This window comes from Eptesicus fuscus, chromosome 13 (genome assembly GCF_027574615.1).
Source record: "Eptesicus fuscus isolate TK198812 chromosome 13, DD_ASM_mEF_20220401, whole genome shotgun sequence".
Lineage (NCBI taxonomy): Eukaryota > Metazoa > Chordata > Mammalia > Chiroptera > Vespertilionidae > Eptesicus > Eptesicus fuscus.
Window position 1 is genome coordinate 64,024,290 of NC_072485.1, and position 21,612 is coordinate 64,045,901.

Below are 21,612 nucleotides of genomic sequence, written 5' to 3' on the forward strand. Positions count from 1 at the left end.
ATTCTTGACTAAGGTCATGATGGTTCTGTTCTTCAATATGTAAGAAAAGGACCCTTTATACCCTGAAACTGAGCCAAGTGGAGTGTTAGTAAACTCACCATTAATTTCTCTACTAAGTGACTTTCCAAATTTTTCCCCCTTAAATATTTATCCTGACATGGTAGAGTGATTTGGAGACACAGCATGCTGGGAATTAGGGAAAGGACACAATCATTTTAAAAGAAACATTACTCAGCATATTCTCTTTCAGCTTATTCTTGAATAAGGATATTAATTCTTAGTAGGACTCCAAGAGTCTCTAAATCTGTTCTTGAGTCATCTCATCTCTGGGCAGATAAGTCATCTCTAAAAAGCTGATAAGAGAGGACTGTCTATGTCAGATCCCAGGATTTTTGGTGGTCATTTTGGAAGGGACATTAATGGGAATGTTGTCATACTGAGTTCCCCCTTCTTCTGACCTTCAGAAGTCAACACATCTTCTTTTGGTGTTTTTCTTTTTCTCTCCATCTAGGTTCCAAACTAACAACCATGCTTTATAAACACTAAAAACCTAGACTAAACAAATATACATGAATGTTTAGTTTTCCAGCTAACCTAACCAAGTTTAAGCTGTGAAGAATTTAATGCTTTTTTTCCCAAATTCCATTCTCTACTGGTTTTCTTCTTCCTATAAGATCAACCCTCCAGGAGAGGGTCAAGATTTAGGAACCCAGGGACTTAGGTTCAATTAACTTGCAGACTTCGGCAATTTGTTGCTGCTATGTATATGTTTTTTGTTTGTTTTGCTTTTGTCCAGAACCATAATTTCTGTTTTTGACTGTGTGTCTTTACCTAGAACTGCAGCCACCCCAGTTCACTGCTTCTTAATGTCACAAACCTGGCCCTTTACTCAGGTCTTAATTTCATGCTCTTATACCATTTAGGTCCCCACTATGTCCCTTGTCTCAACTATGGTTTTACGGTCTCTTCATGGGCAATGCCTTTTGAAACTGGAGATTAGTCTACCACCTGTAAAGTTACAAGTCCCAAAGCTGAATCCTAGGCCTCTCTACTGAGCTCTAGGTGCATATTCCCAACTTCTTACTAGATGTTTTGACTCCAAAACACCTCAGATGAAATAAGTTCAAAACTAAATCTATCATCTGATCCAAAGTTGTTCTCTTTTCTTCTCTAGTTAAGAGGGGGGAAAACTTGCAATGAGCAGTAGATAAGCTTTAGAGTTCTGATGCACGTATAATCATCAAAATTGCTAATAAGAATCTTAATTATCCCAAACACCAAAAGAAATTATGTGACATGATAATGGTGCTAACTATTGCTATAATGGCAATCATCTATAATAATAAAAGCATAATATGCTAATTAGACAGGATAGCAGAACAACCTTCTAGACAAAGCCGCAGCTATAAGGACTGAGGCAGAGGCAGCTGCCGTGGCTTCTAGGGCCGAGTCCCTTGCATCGGGCCTCTAGTGTATAATATATAAATATATCAAATCAACATGCTGTACACCTTGAATTTGCAGAATGTTATATGTCAAATATATTTCAATTAAAAACAAAACACCATCACCCACTTGATTGTTCTGGCCAGGGAGTTGTATGCTATATCCAAATTGAAATAACCAGATAATCCTTTTGATACAATCTTCTAAACTTATGTTATTCTGTCATCCTTTGCTCTATCCTGCACAATTCTAGTGTAGGCAAGCATCGCTTACAGCACGGCAAGCAGCTACAGAGATTCATTTCCTCTCATTCACTCCCTCAAACTGTTTCTCAGCCTCATCAAATTCTCTAACTTATTTAGATTTTTCTTCTCATTATGAAGATTTAAAAAATTAAATTATTTCCATTTTGAATAATCGTGATACATTTGGTAAATGTAGGTAGGGAAATGAAATTATCAATTGTTAACATTTGCTTTCTCAGGTAGGGGCTCAGCTATTTCCCTCTTTTCCTTTATGTTTTGAGGTTATGTCTTCATTTACACCCCCAATAATATTTTCTTTTCTCAAAATGTGTGAATTGATCTACTGGTCACTGGTGGCTTTTAAATTAAGTAACCTTAAACTTTATCCCCACAATTGATAGTTTTTCCAGTCATATACTAAATGTCCCTTTGAGAAGTTTTCCTTTATTTCAGATTTTTTTCAATATGCATCACTCAAATCCCAAAGATCCTGGAGAGGGTTCAGTAAATGCTGAATTGCCAGGTTGTAGTCCTTCTATTCCAACAACCAGTCCACAGCTCAACCTGAGTTTCTCCGGCAAGGCCCTCATTTCTTCACACAATATGAGTTCTTTATTTTCATTCCTTCTTTCATATCAGATCACAGGTTGATCCACTTTCAGTCAGTTGTGAGTGAGTTTGAATTCCAAGACTGCTGTTGCCCTAAACCCAGGAGCTGCTCGGAATGGAGAAATAAATTATTTGGGTATCACTGGATTCATCCAGTACCATCAGTGCTTGATAACAGGACCTGTCATTACCTCTTTCCTCTTATCACAATTTATTTTCTTTCTGATCAAGGCTCCAAAACCCCACAGGTCCAAACTGTACCTGATAATTAGAGGCATGAACCCAGTGCATTGATCTTCATAGGATTATCCTTCCATGAAATCGACCTGAGCCAGATAATAATACACGTGGCTCTATTTTCTTATGAGGATATGGATACATACTTTTTTAATTCTAAAATTTTATCTAGAGAGAATTATCTTTATATGGATACAGACATATGTAGTCCAGACTATTTCAGCTCATATTCAGTGTTTAGAGGCAACACTGAGTACAAACAATTCCTATTGAAACTTTAATCCCCCTTAGTGTAGGTTCATAACAGAAGTTAATACTTATTCACCAGAGAAATACTCACATTATATGGAATAGCTGCCATGCTGAGATGCTTGGATTCCCCATCTGGCCACTGTATTTGCAATGTAAAATTCCAAGATGGCAAATATACACAAATACACAGAAAGAATAATTCCACTTTTCTGGATACAAAAAGAAAATCTATAATTTTATAGATCTTTAAATATGTAATAATTTTAGCATCTTAAGTATAATATAAAATTGCAAAAATTTTGGAAAATATAATACTTACCTATAACTTCCCACCAGCTTAATACAATAGTGATTATTTTTACCTATTTACATGATAATAATTGTAATAATAGACATTTATTGACACTATGTGACTAGGCGTTTGTGTTAAATGTTTTTTAATATTAAAACAGTTGACATAGAATATATTAGCTTCAGATGTACAACATAGTGATTAGACATTTATATAACTTATAAAGTGATCACCTCATTAAGTTTGTTTTTAATCTGACACCCACAGAGTTATTATAATGTTATTAGAGGCCCGATTCACAAAATTCATGCACGGGGGGTGGGGATGTGTGTGTCCCTCAGCCTAGCCTGCACCCTCTCCAATCTGGGACCCCTCGAGGGATGTCTGACTGCCTGTTTAGGTCCAATCCCAGTAGGATCGGGCCTAAATGGGCAGTCGGACATCCCTCTCACAATCCAGGACTGCAGGCTCCCAACTGTTCGCCTGCCTGCCTTCCTGATTGCCCCTAACCGCTTCTGCCTGCCAACCTGATCACCTCCTAATCACTCCCCTGCTAGCCTGATTGATGCCTAACTGCTCCCCTGCCAGCTCAATTGCCCCTAACTGCCCTCCCCTGCAGGCCTGGTCCCCCCCAACTCCCCTCCCCTGCAGGCCTGGTCCCCCCTAACTGCTCTCCCCTTCAGGCCTGGGTCCCCTCCAACTGCCCTTCCCTGCTGGCTATCTTGTGGCAGCCATCTTTGACCACATGGGAGCAGCCATCTTGTGTGTTGGAGTGACAGTCAATTTGCATCCTACTCTTTTATTAGATAGGATATATACACATATAGCTACACTAGTAAAAGAGTAAGATACAAATTGACCATACCTTCATGACGCCCACCAGCCAATCAGGAGTGAGTATGCAAATTAACCCAACAAAGATGGTGGGTTAATTTGCATACACAGGTGCCAAGTATCCTTATAAACAGTATTTTGAACTCTGCATCTGATAAATTGCTTGTTTCCCTTTTGTTTAGTTCTTTTTCTGGAGTTTTGTCCTGTTCTTTCATTTGTGACATGATTCTTTGTCACATCATTTTGGCTGACTCCCTGTGTTTATTTCTATGTATTAGGTAGAACTGCTGTGTCTCACACACTTGGCAGAGGGGCCTTATATAGTAGGTGTCCTATGGGGCCCAGTGGTGCAGTCTCTATGGTCACCTGAGCTGGGTGTTCCAGGTGTGTCCATTGTGTGTGCTGTGTGTGTGTCCTCTTTTGTAGCTGAAACTTTATGTCTGTTGGCACATCAATGGGATGGATTGATCATGAAGCTGAGTGGCTGTTGTACAGGGATTAACCCCATGAAACAGATTCAATTTAGCAGAACTATGGTGCCTGCTGAATCTATCCTTTGTGTATGTTATTAGTAGAGCTAATTGGGTGGTTGCTCTGGTGTGGTCTGAATTTGACCACTGGGTAATGTTAGTCTGAGGCCTATTGGAAGGGGCCCTGTTCAGCTGCTGCCTGTGCCTGGCCTGGAGCAACCAGGGAATATCTATAAAGTGATCTACAGATGGTTACCACCTGTGCTGGGGTTCGAGGCATCTGGGAATGGCTAAGCTGTGAAGCAAGGCTAGCTGCCACTAGTGCAAACTTAGGGTTTGTGAACATTTGAGAGATTTTTAGAGAAGTCCACAGTGTGAGCTGAGATAGGCCATTTGTGTGGAAGAGCTGCTAGGCTTGGCTTTGGTGGCCCTGTGTGCTGGGTAGGTTGGGATCTCAGACTTGGCACCTGCCTGCCCTGCAAGCTTTGTGGGGGAAGGTCTGTGTAAAGGAACAGAGGTGCCTGCCAGCACTTCTGTCTAAAATAGCTGCCCCTTTAACCCTTGCCCTGATGCCAGACAATTCAGTTCCGTTCTACACTGACATGTTTCTTTGTCTCATCAGTTTGGCTGCCCCTAGCCCTTTTCAAGCTGTGGCCCCAACACTGGAGCCAAAGCAAGTGAGTCCATAATCGAGTAAGGGTGTGAACAGGTCCTTTAAGAGGAATTCCTGGGAGGAACCAAGATGGCGCCATAGGTTAAACACCTAACCTGCAGCCGGGCACAACAATTTCAAAAATACAACTAGAGGTCAGAACGGACATCGTCCAGAACCACAGGAAAGTTGGTGGACTGAAATGCCCACAGCTGGGGGGAAGGAGAAGGCCACGGGGACAGTCGGGGAAGCCGTAAAAGCCTGAGGTATGGAGAAACGGGCGGAGACACGAGCACACGCGCCTGCGGGGAGGATGGAACCGGAGAGGAAGGGGCGGCTGATGACCTGGCCGGCGTTCACTGGCAGGAAGGAGATAAAGGCTCCGGAGTGCGCTGAGCGCCGGCTCCGATTGCACTGAACCCCATTCCGGGCGAAACCCTGGGAAACTCACTCACTTTCGCAACTCCGCCGCCCCCGCAGGCCGCCCGGCCCGGGACGCTGGGGACGCTGCCGCAGCGGCGGCGCCCGGAGCCCGGCGGCCTCCCAGCACCCGTCCCCGCCGCGCAGCCCCCGCGCGCCTGGTGCCGCGGGCCGCGCGCCCCGCACACCGGACGGAGGCCCGGGCGCCCTCTCCGTGCACCTCCCGGCGGCGCTAGACTTCAGTAGAGTTGACTGAATTCAAGGGATTAAGAAGTACAAATTGGGGGGACGCCGCGGCGGCGACGCCCGGAACGCGGCGATGGCGGTGCCTGGAGCTCGGCGGCCGCCCAGCGCCCGTCCCCGCCGCGCGGCCCTCGCGCGCCTGGTTCCGCGGGACGCGCGCACCGCGCACCGGACGGAGGCCCGGGCGCCCTTTCCGTGCACCTCCCGGCGGCGCTAGACTTCAGTAGAGTTGACTGAAATGAAGGGATTAAGAAGTACAAATTGGGAAGTTTGAAAAAGATGGCGGCGGAGGTTAAAGGCTGTTCTGTTGCCTCGCACCCAGCGAAATCGGAGGGGATGAGGTGTGGAGGCGCGTGGGTCTGGCTGGTGGCGGGGGAAAGGGGCTTTTGTTCCAAACCTAGGGGAGATTAGCTCTCCATCACCCTGAAATCCATCTTCTGGCGAACCGCGGGAGACCCAGATGCCTGCGGGGAGAGGCGGGAATCTTGCGGAGGTGCGCCCAGCAATCAGTGTTTGCTGCGCTGGAGTGCGGAACGAGGGGACTTAGATACATGGAAGGCAGAAGGACCAGACTCACAGCCATCGCGGCTCGCCGCACCATGGCCTGTTGGCGCCCTGAGACCCCGCCCCGCCCTGGGACCCGCCCCGCACGTTTTGAAGACCTGCCCCGCAAGTCTTGCAGGCACACCTGCGCCCCAAGCAACGGCTTATGCATGTGGGTGGCCTGCCCTCTGGCAGCGGACCAGATGAACTGCTGTTCTAGTCGGACTGCTCCAGGGCCACTCAGACAGGAGGAAGAAACTACAGTTTTTGCTGTAATCCTTGCTGAGTGCCTAAGGCAGTAGCTGATCTACACCCCATTGGAGACCCAGAAACGAGGGCATCTAGTGGTCTGTGGGAGATGACACCAGATTTCAACCACGTGCATAAGGGACACATTCAACAGGAATATTCAGTGAGCGCCAAAGCTTTGCTGCACCAAGACCCGGCCCATAAACGTGTCTCCTGCACAGCAACTCTTCCTTTATAGACAAAGAGAGCCCCCCCAGTGACACCAACAACAATCAAGACTTAACTATACAAAGGAGGACCAAGATGGAGGCATAGGGCGGAAGCCTGATTGTTGCCTACCACAACAACTTTGAGACTACGACAAGAGAGCAGAGCAGACACCATCCAAGACCACCATAGGGCTGGCTGAGTAGATGCTCTACAACTAGAATAAAAGAGGGGTATGTGGGATGATGCTGATGCCGGTGACCCAAAGACCACACTTTAAGAACTACGGCTCAGGCGACACAAAAGAACTATGGCTCAGGCGATACAACAGCGGCCTAGAACGTGCTCGGCGCAGTTCCCCCGGCGGTCTCCGGCTGAGGGGACGGCTCCACTGGCAGCCAAGCACGGACAGACGAGCCCCTATGAGACATGGGGTGGGAGACTCCGCTCTTGCTGACCTCCGAGTCCGTCAAGAATCTCAACGCCCCGGAAGCGGCCAGGTGCGCATGCTCGGCGACCGGCCACCGATGCAGACCCAAGGGCCGACGCAGCGACGCCAGTCCGGCCCACCACCCTGCACCGGGCGCACCGGAGCTTCGCCGAGCCGCCGCCCGACGAGTTCTGCAGCAGCCATACTGGAGCTCTGGAAGGATGGCCAGGGGAATTGCTGAGGGGGGATTGACCGGCAGGAATTGGGATCGGGAAGACGGGGCTCCGCTGAGACCCGGGTGCGGGCGGGGTTGCGCGCCTCTGGGCTCGGGTGTGGTCACACGCCTCTGGGTATAAGTGAGGCCTCACGTCCCTGGGTCTAGGTGAGGCCACATGCCCCTGGGTCCAGGTGAGGCCGGACTCCGGGTCCGGGTGAGGCCATGTGCCCCTGGACCCGGATGACGCTGGATCCCGTGCCCGGGCGAGGCCAAGCGCCCCTGGGTCTGGGAGAGCCCACACACCCCTGGGTCCAGGTGAGACCATGTGTCCCTGGATCCGGGTGAGACCTCGTGCACCTAGGCCTGGGTGAGGTCACGTGCCCTTGGGTCTGAGAGGCCAAGCGTCCCTGGGTCCGGGTGAGACCATGTGTCCCTGGATCTGGGTGAGGCCGCATGCACCTAGGCCCGGGTGAGCCCAAGTGGCCCTGGGTCTGGGAGAGGCCAAGCGTCCCTGGGTCCGGGTGAGACCATGTTTCCCTGGATCCGGGTGAGGCCTCGTGCACCTAGGCCCGGGTGAGCCCAAGTGGCCCTGGGTCTGGAAGAGGCCAAGCGTCCCTGGGTCCGGGTGAGACCATGTGTCCCTGGATCCGGATGAGGCCTCGTGCACCTAGGCCCGGGTGAGCCCAAGTGGCCCTGGGTCTGGGAGAGGCCAAGCGTCCCTGGATCCGGGTGAGACCATGTGTCCCTGGATCCGGGTGAGGCCTCGTACACCTAGGCCCGGGTGAGCCCAAGTGGCCCTGGGTCTGGGAGAGGCCAAGCGTCCCTGGGTCCGGGTGCGACCATGTGTCCCTGGATCCGGATGAGGCCTCGTGCACCTAGGCCCGGGTGAGGCCACGTGCCCCTGGGTCTGGGAGAGGCTAAGCGTCCCTGGGTCCGGGTGAGACCATGTGTCCCTGGATCCGGGTGAGGCCTCGTGCACCTAGGCCCGGGTGAGCCCAAGTGGCCCTGGGTCTGGGAGAGGCCAAACGTTCCTGGGTCTGGGTGAGACCATGTGTCCCTGGATCCGGGTGAGGCCTCGTGCACCTAGGCCCGGGTGAGGCCACGTGCCCCTGGGTCTGGGAGAGGCCAAGCGTCCCTGGGTCCGGGTGAGACCATGCGTCCCTGGATCCGGATGAGGCCTCGTGCACCTAGGCCCGGGTGAGCCCAAGTGGCCCTGGGTCTGGGAGAGGCCAAGCGTCCCTGGGTCCGGGAGAGACCATGTGTCCCTGGATCCAGGTGAGGCCTTGTGCAACTAAGCCCGGGTGAGGCCACGTGCCCCTGGGTCTGGGAGAGGCCAAGCGTCCCTGGGTACGGGTGAAGCCAGATCCTGGGTCCGGGTGAGGCCGTGCGCCCCTGGATCCATCCGGGTGAGGCTGGGTCCCAGGCCCGGGTGAGACCACGCGCCCCTTGGGTATGGGTGAGGCCACGTGCCCCTTAGTCCGAGTGACGCCGTGCCCCTGGGTTCGGACGAGACCAAACCAGAGGGAGTCGGACCTCCATTACCACCATTTGTCCACCATCCAGAGTTGAGGGGTCAGTGCTGACATGTACACATAAGGAACTACTGGACATTGAAATTGGGTCTCAAAAGAACTGTTGGTCCAGGGGGAAGCTCGCTACAGATTGATTCATTTGCCTGTCAGCATAACTATTATTGCTCGTCTCACATTCAGTTCTTATTAGTATATATCTAGTGACATATGATCTCGCTCATCTAGGGGAAATGATGAACAACATAGACTGAGGAACAAGAACAGAACCAGAAGCAAGGAGGCATCGATCGGACTATCGGGCCTCAGAGGGAGGATAGGGGAGGGTAGGGGGAGGGTGGGGGGAGGGGGAGAGTTCAACCAAAGGACCTGTATGCATGCATATAAGCCTATCCAATGGTTAAGTTCAACAGTGGATTGGGGCATGCGTGGGGAGAGGGGTGGGATGGGAATGGGGGGATGAGGACAAATATGTGACACCTTAATCAATAAAGAAATTAAAAAAAAAAAAAAAAAAGAGGAATTCCTGGGATTCCAGCAGCTTTCCATCTGACTCAGCTTCAATTCCTGCTGGTGTTCACAAATAGAAGTTATGGGGACTTCTCTTCCTGGCACTAGAATCCTAGACTGGGAAGCCATATTCTGTTTGCCCCTGCAGTTCTTGTATCTCTGTAATAGCTTTAGGTGTGAAAAGCCATCACATTTCAAAACATCCTTGTACTTAAATTTTCTTGATAGAGTTCAAAATGAACTTCCAAGATGTATGGCTGGCAGACCTTTGAATGTACTGTGATTCCTTAGCCCTTTGCTCTATATATACCTTTTATGTTTGTTTTTATATACTAGTAAGTGACATCTTCTAAGACCTATCAACCAGTTGTTCAACCAAGTACAGTAGCCCCTTCTTATTCATGCAGGATATGTTCCAAAAGCCCTAGTGGATGATAGCACCAAGCCCTATATATACTATGCTGTTTTCCTACACATACATACTTATGATAAAATTTAATTTATAAATTAGGCACAGTAAGAGATAGGATAATCATTCTTACCATAGATCTTAGCAACCTCAGCATACAATTATTTTTCTTTTTTCATTAAATCAAGAACTTTCACTTTTTCCCTTAAAGCACTTACCGCTTCTCTTTGGAATATTCTAGTTGCCAGCATCACTACTGTGGTGCTTTGAGGTCATTACTAAGTTAAATAAGGATTACTTGATACAAGTGTCATGATACCACAATAGCAGAACTGATAACCAGGTGGCTACTAAGTGACTAACAGGCAGGAAGGGTGTTCAAGATGGAGAAACTGGACAAAAGGATGATTCACATCCTGGGGACAGGGCAGGACAATGTGTGATTCATCACACTTCTCAGACTGGCACACAATTTAAAACTTATGAAGTGTTTATTTCTGGAATTTTTCATTTATTATTTTTGGACCATGATTAATGGTGGGCAAATGAAACCACAGATATCACAACCATGAAAAAGAGGGGGGTGTTTACTGTATTTTAAAGTGTTCTTATTTATTCCTATTACCTGTAGAAATAGAACCTCTACATATTTACTGAACTGTCACACCAATAAAGCATAAGCAAGACACTGAAAAAGAAATATGAATGCTTCTACTCCATAAAGCATACAGTATACATGGTACATTAAAATATAAGTGCAGTCCCACTATGACAAAAATGCCAATAATGTTAATGATAGTAAAAATCCAGGACTGCAAATATTTGCCCTGACTATCCTGTCATCTTGACAATTTGCTGAAAAAGAATTACAGTTCCTTTCTTTATCTCAGTTGCACCAGGTCTTTGAAAACTTGAAGGGCTGATGTACTAATATAAATATTTCCATAACTTTAAGAAACTGGGGACCCCATGCAAATTTAACCAATGACCAATATGTTTGTTTGTTTTTTCCATTTCAACGTTCATATCTAGTATATTTAGTTTAAAACCAAATGGTTAGTGCCATGTCAAGAAAAAATGAATTTATGGCATATTCAGGGGACTTGGGATTTATCTGCCTATTGTGTCCACAGAGCTTCTGATTACCAATTCTCAAAAGTATTTTATATGCTAATCATGGAATACCATCAAAGGGTTTAATAAAGAACACTCATCCATACAATTAACACATGTGTTCATTTCCAGGCTTTATATTAGTTTGGGGAGACACTGGTAAGTAAATATGTTTAGGACATTGAGTCAATGAGCCTGCCAACCTCAGATCTGTCCTTATTTTGAAAAAAATACCTATATTTACTTAATATTTTTTAGTCTTCACCAGTATCCTTCATTAGAATCTCAATAATCTAGATATTAGTTATTTTATGTAATAGCCTTTATTTGATTTCTTGAATTCTTGGTGGTCAGGTTTAGAAATCTATTCAGTGGTTTGGATAATATTTGTTGTCATGCCAAATGGGAATGATTCCTATCACCTCTACATTTGTTTAACACCAAAATACTCTCAGCTCATTTACAAACAAATTTAAAGTGTAAGTCTTTAATTGTAAACAAACAAACAAACACAACTTCGTACTTACGTGTGCCCATTGAAGCTCTACTTGGTTCAGTAAAAATAGTGTAATTTCAGTTAAAGTTATAACTAGACCAATCATTGCAACAGCAAGACTGTGGATGTTCACCTTTATGGTACATGCCAACTGGGATAGACACAAAATATCAACTAGTTATAAGTCTACTAGTCCAAACATGTTGGAATAAACTTATTAGTTTGCATTAATGGCAAGTATTGTTATAATTTCTGAACTTTTCAGAATCATTGAGCTACTCTATGGGTTTTCAATCTCTAAATTTATCAGGACCCAAACGAGATTCACTGTTTGCTTTATTGTTGTTTGATTGCATGCCTGCATTTCTTTCACTTCCTCAATATAAAATAAAATTTTAAAATAAAATATTATAAAACAATATTTTACATTTAAGTATTTTGGATAGATTTTTACTCTTTCAGAGGTAATGAAATCTCCTCCTTACTAATATTCTTGCTTTTGATAACTTAAATTTTTATCTTTGAAATTGCTTCAATTATTCTGACTTACCAACTTTGGGGAACACTTTTTCTCTGCTTCTATTGCAAAAATTCCTGAGATGACATACTGAGAACAAAAAGAGGTGCACATAAGAATCTTTTCATTATCATCTAAGAGATTCTTCTCACAACTTTAGTAGCATTCATTTTTTTAAAATTAATAGTGAGTTTAATAAAAGGTCTATAAAATGTAACATCATGCCAACTTCACTAATTGCTAACTTTAGAGCCATAACAACTTCATTACATTTGGAAAATTATTAATAAATTAGATTTTACTCTCTTCTCAAGATTTCCCAAGTATTCACAATGATTGCTGAGAAGGTATTCCTAATAATAAATTAAATGAGTTATTTATAATTTTCTAAAAAATGTTATAAAAAACTTTGATTTTTCAAAACAAATGATATTTAATATGAAGATATCAGAGCATTTTAATATGTTTGATATGGTGTGAGATGAAATCCCTCAATTTCCAAAATGCCTGTTAAATTAACTCACTTCCCTGGCAATGCCCTGGCGTGGTCTCTTTTAGAGTGTAATGGAATTCTGATGCTAATTAAAAGTTAGCTCAGATATCACAGGTTAAGGACATAGTCCCCAAAACACTGCCCTTACAGCAGACTCCATCTACAAGTTTGGGGGTTTCCATTCAACCTGTATTTCTGACAATTTGCTATAAAATATGGGGGTTCTACAATCCATCTCAGTTTTGATAATTATACACACATTTATTTACCTCTTTATTTACTTATACCCTCTTAGTTCAAAATGGAATTTAGATGACTTGCATAAATATGTACATTAGGTTTAAAAATTAACAAACAGAAGTAATTGATAAATAAAGATACCAGGGATAATAAGAGTAAATAAGTAGCTGAGGCCAGAGACAATCTTAATCCAGTGAAATTGTATTGTGGGTCCCTGAACAATTGATGGGACTGAATAGAACTGATCTTCACGTTTGGTTCTGAAGCTACTGGTAGCTTTTTTACTGTGCGGGAACATCATAATAATATGGCATGCAAATATATGTAACCCACATGTGGCTTACTAAACCTCCTATTGGATTCCCACCATAATTTTGAGGCCAGATTCAGTTAATCATTGTGTCAGGATGAAAACACATACTACCTTTGTTCTGTCAGTTACTATCACAGTATTTTGCTTCTTTTTGTAGGAAAACTCAATGAAAGAGTTGTCTAAATTTGCTCTGTCCTCCAATTCTTTCTTAACTCCTCTCCAATCAGGTTTTCAGCTCCACCTTGGCAATGAGTCTCTTCTTGTCGAGATCACTTATGACTTCAATGTTGCAGAATCCAGTGGCAATTTTAGATCTTATTTCATCTAACAGCTCCTTCCTTCTTGACTCTACTTTCTTTAGTTGGCTTTCAGGCTAGCTCACTCTCTTGTTTTTCTCCTCAATTTTCTTTGCTGGTCCCTCTCTCACAACTGAATTCCTAGTGTTGGAGGTGCCCCAGAACTCAGGCCATGGTTCTCGTCTCTATTCTATTGACACAAGATAAGGTCACTTCTTGATAATTTTCTCTTATCTCACAGCATTAATATCATCAATATACCAATGCCCCACATTTAAAAAAAATTTTTTTTTTAAACCTCAGATTCATATATACACAGAATACTTGATATCTCTACTTGGTATCTTTAAAAACGATTTCAAACCCAATGTACCCCAAGAGCATCTGAAATTCCATTCCCTTCAAACTTATAGCCTTACCCATTTCAGTCAATGGCAAACCCACTCTTCCAATTGCTTCAGCTAATATTTTGGAGTCTCCTTTATTTCCGCCCCCCCCCCCACATGCCATATAAACCTATCAAGAAATCCTTCAGGCTCTATTACAAAAATATGTCCAAAATCAACTACTTTTCATTTTATTACCTTCTGGTTTGACTATCATCTCTCACCTGGATAATTGTAATCAGATTTTAAGAAGGGTCCTTGCTTTTACTTTTGCTCATTTATGATCTTTTAATGGTTCTTTAAAATTTAAGTCAAATCATGTCATTCCTCTGTTCAACACCCTGCAATGCCTCTCAGTTTATTCAGAGTTATAGTACATGCAATGAAGCACTTAGATTAACACACCACCTATCATATAACTGACTTCTTTTCCTACTAAGCTTTTCTTAGCTCAATTTGCTCCATCTTAACTGACTTTTTTGTTGTTCAGTAAACATCCAGGCTTGCTCTCAGCTGAGCTTTCTTGCACATTCTTCTCTAGATAGCCCTGTGACTTATCATTTCAAATCCTTCAAGTCTTTGCTCAAATGTCTTTTCTCAATGAAGCTTGAATATCCTATGAAAAATTGCAACCTGCTCTAATCTCATACCTCCTTGCCCTCCTCTACATTTTATCACCCCCCACACACACACAGTACTTTTCATCTTTTAATATATTATATTTCACTAAAAGGTAATTTCTTTTTTTGCTAATCCTTACCCATGGATATTTTCCCATTGTTTTTCAGAGAGAGTGAAAGGAACAGGGAGAGACAGAGGGAGAGACATCAATTGGTTGCCTCCTGCACATGCCTGATGATAAGACTTGAACCCAGGACCCTTTAGTCCTCAGGCCAACACTCTCGCCACTGAGCAAAACTAGCTAGGGCTCAAAAGTAATTTTTACAAGGGTAGACATCTTGGTCTGTTTTGTTCACTGTTGTAACTGAAGCACTTAGAACAGAGCCTGGTCCACATTAGATATTCAATAAATTTTGTCAAACAAATGAATGAAAAATATTTTTGTGAGATAGACACCAATTATTGAGAAGTCTGGGAAAATGGAAGGAGATAGAATATTTTACCCTTTTGCTATAAGACAATACAAATCCCTGAGAAGTCCCTGTTGAAACCTTTCACATTCCGCTTGGCTCAAAAGCAGCCTGCTCTCTTTCTTTTGGGGAACTACTTTAAAAAATCTCTTCTGTTGCCCCAGCAATTAAGCGCTGGCTCTCAGCTTGCTCATATTATTAGCAAACATGGGCAATTAGGTAAGCTGAACAGTCATCAACCACTTGCTATGTATCTAAAATGCCCTTTGGAAAACTTACCATTCCTTGGTTCTAATATTCATTCAACTAGGTAGAATCATTGTTTGGAAGAATTTTATAAATAAATTTCTCACTTTGAAATATCCTCAATAGATCGAAGAATTCTTTGACAGCAGTAATTGTATATTTTCACAGATGGTTTTCACAGTGCCGGCTACAGAAGCAATCACTAAATATATTGAATAAATGTATGAATTTATTTACTCACACTCAAGGTTCCAAGAAATGGGTATCCTGATAGCAAGGCTATAGGCATGTAGGTTAATGAAAGTAGTTCAATTTGCCTGACATATAACTGCATCCAGATATACCCCAGAGCACAGTGGATCAGACCAATCATTACTTGAGCAGCCTGTAAGACAGGAATGTCATAATCAATTACCCAGACATATCAAATTTCAACAGAGTTACAAAATGGGAGCTAGAAAGGACATGGGAGGAGTAGAGCATCCATTGTTTCTGAATCATAGGTGTCTCTACTATTCTGGTTAGCCCTAAAAATTATCAAACACTGGGGAGAAGCCAAGGTGATGGAGGAAGGTAGCAGCCACAAAAGCTCTTAGAATTGTTACGTGTAGCTCATACAAGGATTATTCATGAAGTGTTGTGTGTTTTTTAGCAACTTGTAGTGGTGTGATTGCTTTCAGGTAAATGAGTCTAGGGGCTTGTTTAAGGACTAGGGCAGAAGGACACACACCTGGAGTCCTCTGGCTCTGAGAGAAGAGCTTCAGTCTCTACAGGCCCTTCTGCTGCTGCCTCCTCCTGTTTATTTGGTCTTACATACACTATGCTCAGTTCCACTTATTTTCTCTGATACTGTTCTGCCATCTCCATCCTCCTCAAACAGCTAATGGGATAATGTTGTTGTTGTTTTTTTTCTGATAGTAATTTTGCCTATGCACCATGTGGTGGGAGGACCCCCTCATAACCAACCATATCTGCTAAATCCTGGCCCCAGCGATCTTAGGAACTTTCCTGAACCATGATTTATCTTACAGTCTTGGGTTTAAATATGACTCAAAGTTCCATTAGTTAGGATGTATGATGGGGAAAGATGTAGCATGCTTAGTTAGGTTAGGTGAAGGAATAGGAATAGTGGTCCAGAATATCACCTTCCCCAAGATAAATGTATGTTAGGAACACAATGCTGAGATGATCAATGTCCACAAAGCCTTGTGATTTAGAATATCTCTTGACTATAACCCCCTGACCTCATCATTTCCTTTATAACCCACAGTCTCAGATTTACTTTATAGACATACATAGAAAGAAGGAAATCACAAAGGTAGAATTGCTAGAATTAATTCTATCGATTGTCTTTCATTGGATAGTTGACGGAAAGGAGTCAATGTCTCATTTAAAAAATAATATTTTAAACTTGAAACATCAAAGATCACTTATCCACTCAAGTAGCACTTAGTCCTTACCCCCAACATTCTGGTTTCTGTTTTCAACACAATGCGGGGTGTTGACATCTTATCCAAAATATAGCATAGATATTAGAGAGAGTGAATGGGTTCTATTTCTAAAAGAAAATATAGAAAAATAAACAATGATTTTCTCAGATAAGGCACTTAAAAGTCATTGAGAAATTTATTCTTGCTTTCCGTAATTTTTTACAATGAAACAATTCCCTCAAATAAGAATTTATAATCAGTCATTGATATGCTGTCTTGGACATAGCTAATGATATCTTAAAAATTCAAATTATCCTGTTATATTGATATATGTTTTACCCCCAACTTTAAAGACACTTTGTGAGCTTATGCTTCTCAGATGCAGACAACAGAATTTAATCTACTGGTTTAAGCAAAATAGGATATTAGTGAGTACACAGAATCACTGTGAAGGTTAAGCTTATAGAACAATGCCCAGAGTCAATCTTCCTATCTAGACTGAGGAGAAGGTTTCCTTACTTTCTTCCCACCTCAGAATTCTGCTGTAGAACTGTGCTGCAGATGGTCAAACCTTCCCTGCCTCCTTGGACAGGCATATGTTCAAGCAGAATTGATGCTCAGTACATGGTCTCTTTTGTTGTTTTCTTCCAAATCAAACTCTAGTGCAAGGTTATGTGATTGGTCTGCACTCTGATTGCCAGAGAAGTTGGGGGATATAATTTTTTGGATTTAACTTTCAGAAAAGTAGCTTTTACAACTTAGCAACCAATCAAAAAAGAGACACTCAAAAGATTTGGCAGCCATGAATGATTGCTCTCTATTGCTTCACTATTATGGACACCCTTTTGGGTATGTGTCCCATTTACCTCAGTTTATGCTTAATATTTGTAGGAACTAGTTCCTGATTTACCTAATTGGAAGAGAGACAGAGAATCTGTCTCAATTTGGACCCATCAGCATCTCTTTCCCAGCAATTGTATATTTAGAATTAAGACAGTGGTCGGCAAACTCATTAGTTAACAGAGCCAAATATCAACAGTACAATGATTGAAATTTCTTTTGAGAGCCAAAAACTGACTTTTGCACATGGGCCATGAAGTTTCAATCACACTGTACATGTGCGCCCTCACGTGGTATTTTGTGGAAGAGCCATATTCAAGGGGCCAAAGAGCTGCATGTGGCTCGCAAGCCGCAGTTTGCTGACTACTGAACTAAGATATAGCCTTAGTCTGGGCTTATCTATATAATAAAAGCCCAGTGACCAGAACGACCAGAATGACCAGAGACCAGAACCACTATGGCCCCTTGCTGGGCTGGCCCCGCCCCCAAGCAAGCAGTTAGGGGCGATCAGGCAGGCAGGCAGAGTGGTTAGGGGTGATAAGGTAGGCAGACCAGTGGTTAGGGGTGATCAGGTAGGCAGGCAAGCAATTAGGGGCCGTCGCAGGGCTGGCCCCACCCTTCAGCAAAGAAAGAGGGAGGCCCAGGCCACTGGTGGCGACTCTTTGGCAGGTGTGAGATAGGCCAACAATTGCTCCACAGAGAGAGGCCCAGGCCAGCCAATCCATCACACCCCATGCCTGTTGCCTGCAGAGGGAGGCCACCAGAGGCAGGGGACGGGGGGCGGGGAGGGGGATGCAGTGCTGCACAGATGGCAAGCAGTGGCAGCGGCAGGGGTGGGGCCAGCTGCCTGCAACTGGGGCAAGGAAAGCCCACTAGGCCCTGATCTCAGGCCAGGCCTAGGGACCCTACCTGAAAAGTCCCAGATTGTGAGAGGGTGGAGGCTGGGCTGAGGGACCCCTCTGAGTGCACAATTTTTTTGTGCACTGGGCCTCTAGTCTCTTGATAAAAAGATATAAACTCCTGAAACAAATCGCATTGCCATGTTCTATCATATGGGTGAAAAGACATCCACAAAAATCAGAGATGAGAAACAGAGCAAGAAAATTGATAACTTTCAGTTTCCAAATTCTGAGCCTTTTCTGAAACTGAGATGCTTCCAGCTCTTGGTTTCTAGGAGACATACCCAGATTTAAAAAATATGTTTTCCACCCAGCTGGGATTGCTCAGTGGTTGAGCATTGACCTATGAACCAGAAGGTCACAGTTTGATTCCTGGTCAGGGCACATGCCCGAGTTGTGGGCTCGATCCCCAGTGTGGGGCGTGCAGGAGGCAGCTGATCAATGATCCTCTCTCATCATTGATGTTTCTATCTCTCCTTCTCCCTTCCTCTCTGAAATCAATAAAAATATATTTTTAAAAATACGTTTTTCTTATGCTAGTATGAGTTTTCTCTATTACTTGCAACCAAAATAGTTGTTTATTCTTGCTCTGTCTTTCTGAAAACTCTTCTCCTATGCCTTTGAGAATTCATGTTTTGATTCTGCAAAATTTTATGGATCTTAATTCTTTCCATAATGTAGATTTGCCAAGCTTTTGTCAACAGCCAACTCTTATGTCTAAATTCGTGGGTTCAAAACCTACTTAAACTTATTTCTTTTCCAATTTACATCAACTATCAATTCTCAAGGATCAGTTACCAAATGGGTGTACCAATGAAATATGAAACAGAGAAAATGGAGCATAATGATATGGAATGAGTAATATAGGTTTAAGTTGAAATTTCTCCCATTTCCCTTCAACCTTTCTCCAGTTAGCTAATTATAAGACTCCAATCTCCCACTATAGTTTTGGATATTTCTTTGGGGGTCTCTTTTCTGTATTTTGTTAGAAACAAGCTCATTGATTATTTAGTGCAATTCTTTTGAATTATTCCATTGCGTTTAGTATACATCATCATGAATTCATTCCTAGGTAACAACAGCAGCCATCCTAGTGTGCTCTCACTCACAGAAAGAGTGAGACTGTATGTCACTCCTGGAGACTGTATGTCAAATTATGATAGTGACTGCTGCTATCTTTATGGCTTCATCAAGGGGGCCATAGGGGGACTGAGCTTTGTCTGAAGCTGCCCTACAGCTCCAGCAGGGTGCTTCTCCTGAGACCAGGGCAACTGCAACAGCTTCATGATCCCCAATTGTTTAATTCTCAAAATTAGAGAAGCCCCCTAACTATACCCTGCTACTATTACAGAACAATAACCCAATAACGACAGTGTAGAAACATAAAGCCTTAAATTCAGAAGCTATGCTATGACCACAGTGACATTTCTGAACTGGGAATCAAATGTGAAAATCACTTGCTTAAAACCTTTTGATGGCTCCTGGTTCCTTCAGGCCCCAGTGCACATTTCTTTGTGTGGCTTATTAGTGCTGCTATGATTTGATCTCCCCTTTCTTAGCATCCCATACATTCTTGACCTCTACCATGTGATATTACATTCATATTTCCAAACACCTTCTCATATACATCTTTGCTGCTGTAAAACCTCACACAGTATCGCATTGTCTGGCTCTAATAACATATTTGTAAATGGTTGGAATTTGATAGCTCCTTGCTCAATCAATCTGGCAAATAAATTTATCTCTCTTTGTCTGTTACAGCATTATGTATAAGTGTATAGAATTGTTTATGCGAGTCCTGTAACATGTGTTTGGAAGGTCAGCCTTAAAGTATTTATTGAATTAATTTTGGGCAGCCCTGGAGGTTACCACAAAGACAAATACAGTCATTCTCCAGAGCAAGTGAATTCAAGGGGGGAAGAAGGGAGGAGAGAACCGGTTGAATGGGACATATGGTATGTACTAAGAGGTCTTGGGTAGAGAAAAGAAACTGGTTTTGAGGTTGAGGGACAAACTGAATTTCTATGGGCAGGTCACTGGCATTATAGGAAGTAATTCCCAGAAGAGCCACTCTTGTATGAGGAACTCTCACTGGACTGTTCCATATTGGCAGTAGCAGAATTTACTTAATCACCATTAAAGACTCTCAAGCAATCCTTGCAAACTCACCTAGGAAAGGGAATACACAATCAGACGAACTCTTAACTCATAGTTCTTGAAAATCAACCATCAAGAATATGAGTTTTCATGGAAGAGGAAAATAGTCCATACTATTGTATTACGTTTGCATGGTGACAGATGATGACTAGAATTAGTGGGGTGATCACATTGTAAGGTATAAAAATGCTGAATCACTATACTGTACACCTAAAACTAATATAATAAAAATAAGGTTGTATACCAGCTATACTTAAGTAAAAAAAAATTTTTAAAGAGAAAAAATATGCATTTCTGTTCATATATTCTCTATTGCAAAATCTAACACACATCTTCTAAACCACAAAAAATATATATAGAGAGAGAGAAATATGGTCAAAGGTGGAAGGCAAGAATCAGTATTGCCACTACTTGCTTCATGACCCTGGGATTCCCAAGTCACTATACTCGTATGCTCTTCTGTAAGTAACCAACATACCTTTATCTGAGAGGATGCTGTACGTGTAAAACAGGCCAGTTATTGAAAACATACATTGGAAGAAGGGGTATTGAAAGGAGTAAGTAAAAAGCACGATGTATTAATTGGAGTTCTTCCCAACTGTAAGCACTGGGACTAGGAGGTTTTGGGAGCCCCTGACCCTCTCCCTCTCCCTCCTCTCCTGGTCCTAACACCAGTGACCACCTGGCCAGGGTTTCCTACACTCACGTGTAGGTCCAGAGGTGCGTGAAGTCATAGCTGGCACCCTTGATTCAGGGCTGCGACAGGGCCTCGCAGCCAGGGTATTCAGGTGGGCGCTGCTTCCTGGGTGGTGGTACCCCTAATCTCCGGCTCACGCGGTCCAACGCTGCAGTTGTAAGGAAGAATGCTGGAGGCGCGGCGCGAGCAGCCCCACGTGGACAGCTTCGGCGCAGTGGAACACCTGTGGCTCAGTGGGAGCCCCGCAGTTCTACCGAATAGGCAGGTTTCCAGGACGAATGTGGAGTAGTGGGCTGGCAGAGATGTCGCCTTTTATGGCGGCGTCAGCATCATATTCTGTCCTTGTATCTGGGCACACTCAGGGGGAAGAGGCTGTGCTTGACAGTACTGGGCTGATCCAGTGGCAGCCCCATCCCTCACTTTACGTCTTCTCTGGGCCCTTGGGAAGAAGGATCATCATCAGAAGCCCCGTTCAACCAGCAATCTTCTGCAGCCTCGTTGGTCCTCAGTTTATACTTTTGTAGAGAAAATACACATGGCACCGAAGTCTGAAGACCAACGTTGTCTTACACATTCCACTGCTACAATCAGGGATGAATATCCT

At 43.7% G+C, this 21,612-nt stretch overlaps 1 protein-coding gene across 3 annotated transcripts; it reads right to left on the reverse strand.

Moving 5' to 3' along the window:
• Positions 1-2,115: 2,115 nt before the first annotated feature.
• Positions 2,116-21,135, reverse strand: LOC114234262 (membrane-spanning 4-domains subfamily A member 12-like). 3 transcript variants are annotated; one of them, XM_028156797.2, is made up of 7 exons: positions 21,018-21,135; positions 16,446-16,543; positions 15,227-15,370; positions 11,954-12,010; positions 11,435-11,554; positions 2,878-2,928; positions 2,116-2,406 (listed from the first exon to the last, which is right to left on the reverse strand). In XM_028156797.2, exons 2-7 carry the CDS (start codon positions 16,491-16,493, stop codon positions 2,350-2,352), a joined length of 477 nt encoding a protein of 158 aa, XP_028012598.2. In that variant the 5' UTR covers positions 16,494-16,543; positions 21,018-21,135; the 3' UTR covers positions 2,116-2,349. The 3 variants fall into 3 exon arrangements, 2 of the variants coding, with proteins under 2 accessions (XP_028012598.2, XP_028012597.2); XM_028156796.2 differs by having other exon boundaries at positions 2,878-2,998; XR_008557973.1 differs by lacking the exons at positions 15,227-15,370; positions 16,446-16,543; positions 21,018-21,135 and adding an exon at positions 13,078-13,446 and having other exon boundaries at positions 2,878-2,998.
• Between the last annotated feature and the right edge of the window lie 477 nt (positions 21,136-21,612).

Bases quoted from the DNA above. Each gene is read 5' to 3' on its own strand.
- LOC114234262 (XM_028156796.2), bottom strand. From the start codon at position 16,493: ATGTCAACACCCCGCATTGTGTTGAAAACAGAAACCAGAATGTTGGGG. The intron at 15,371-16,445 runs GTAAGGACTAAG...CCTGTCTTACAG, and splicing joins CAGAAACCAGAATGTTGGGG to GCTGCTCAAGTAATGATTGG. The intron at 12,011-15,226 runs GTGAGTAAATAA...TTTTGTTCTCAG, and splicing joins CATTTCTTGGAACCTTGAGT to TATGTCATCTCAGGAATTTT.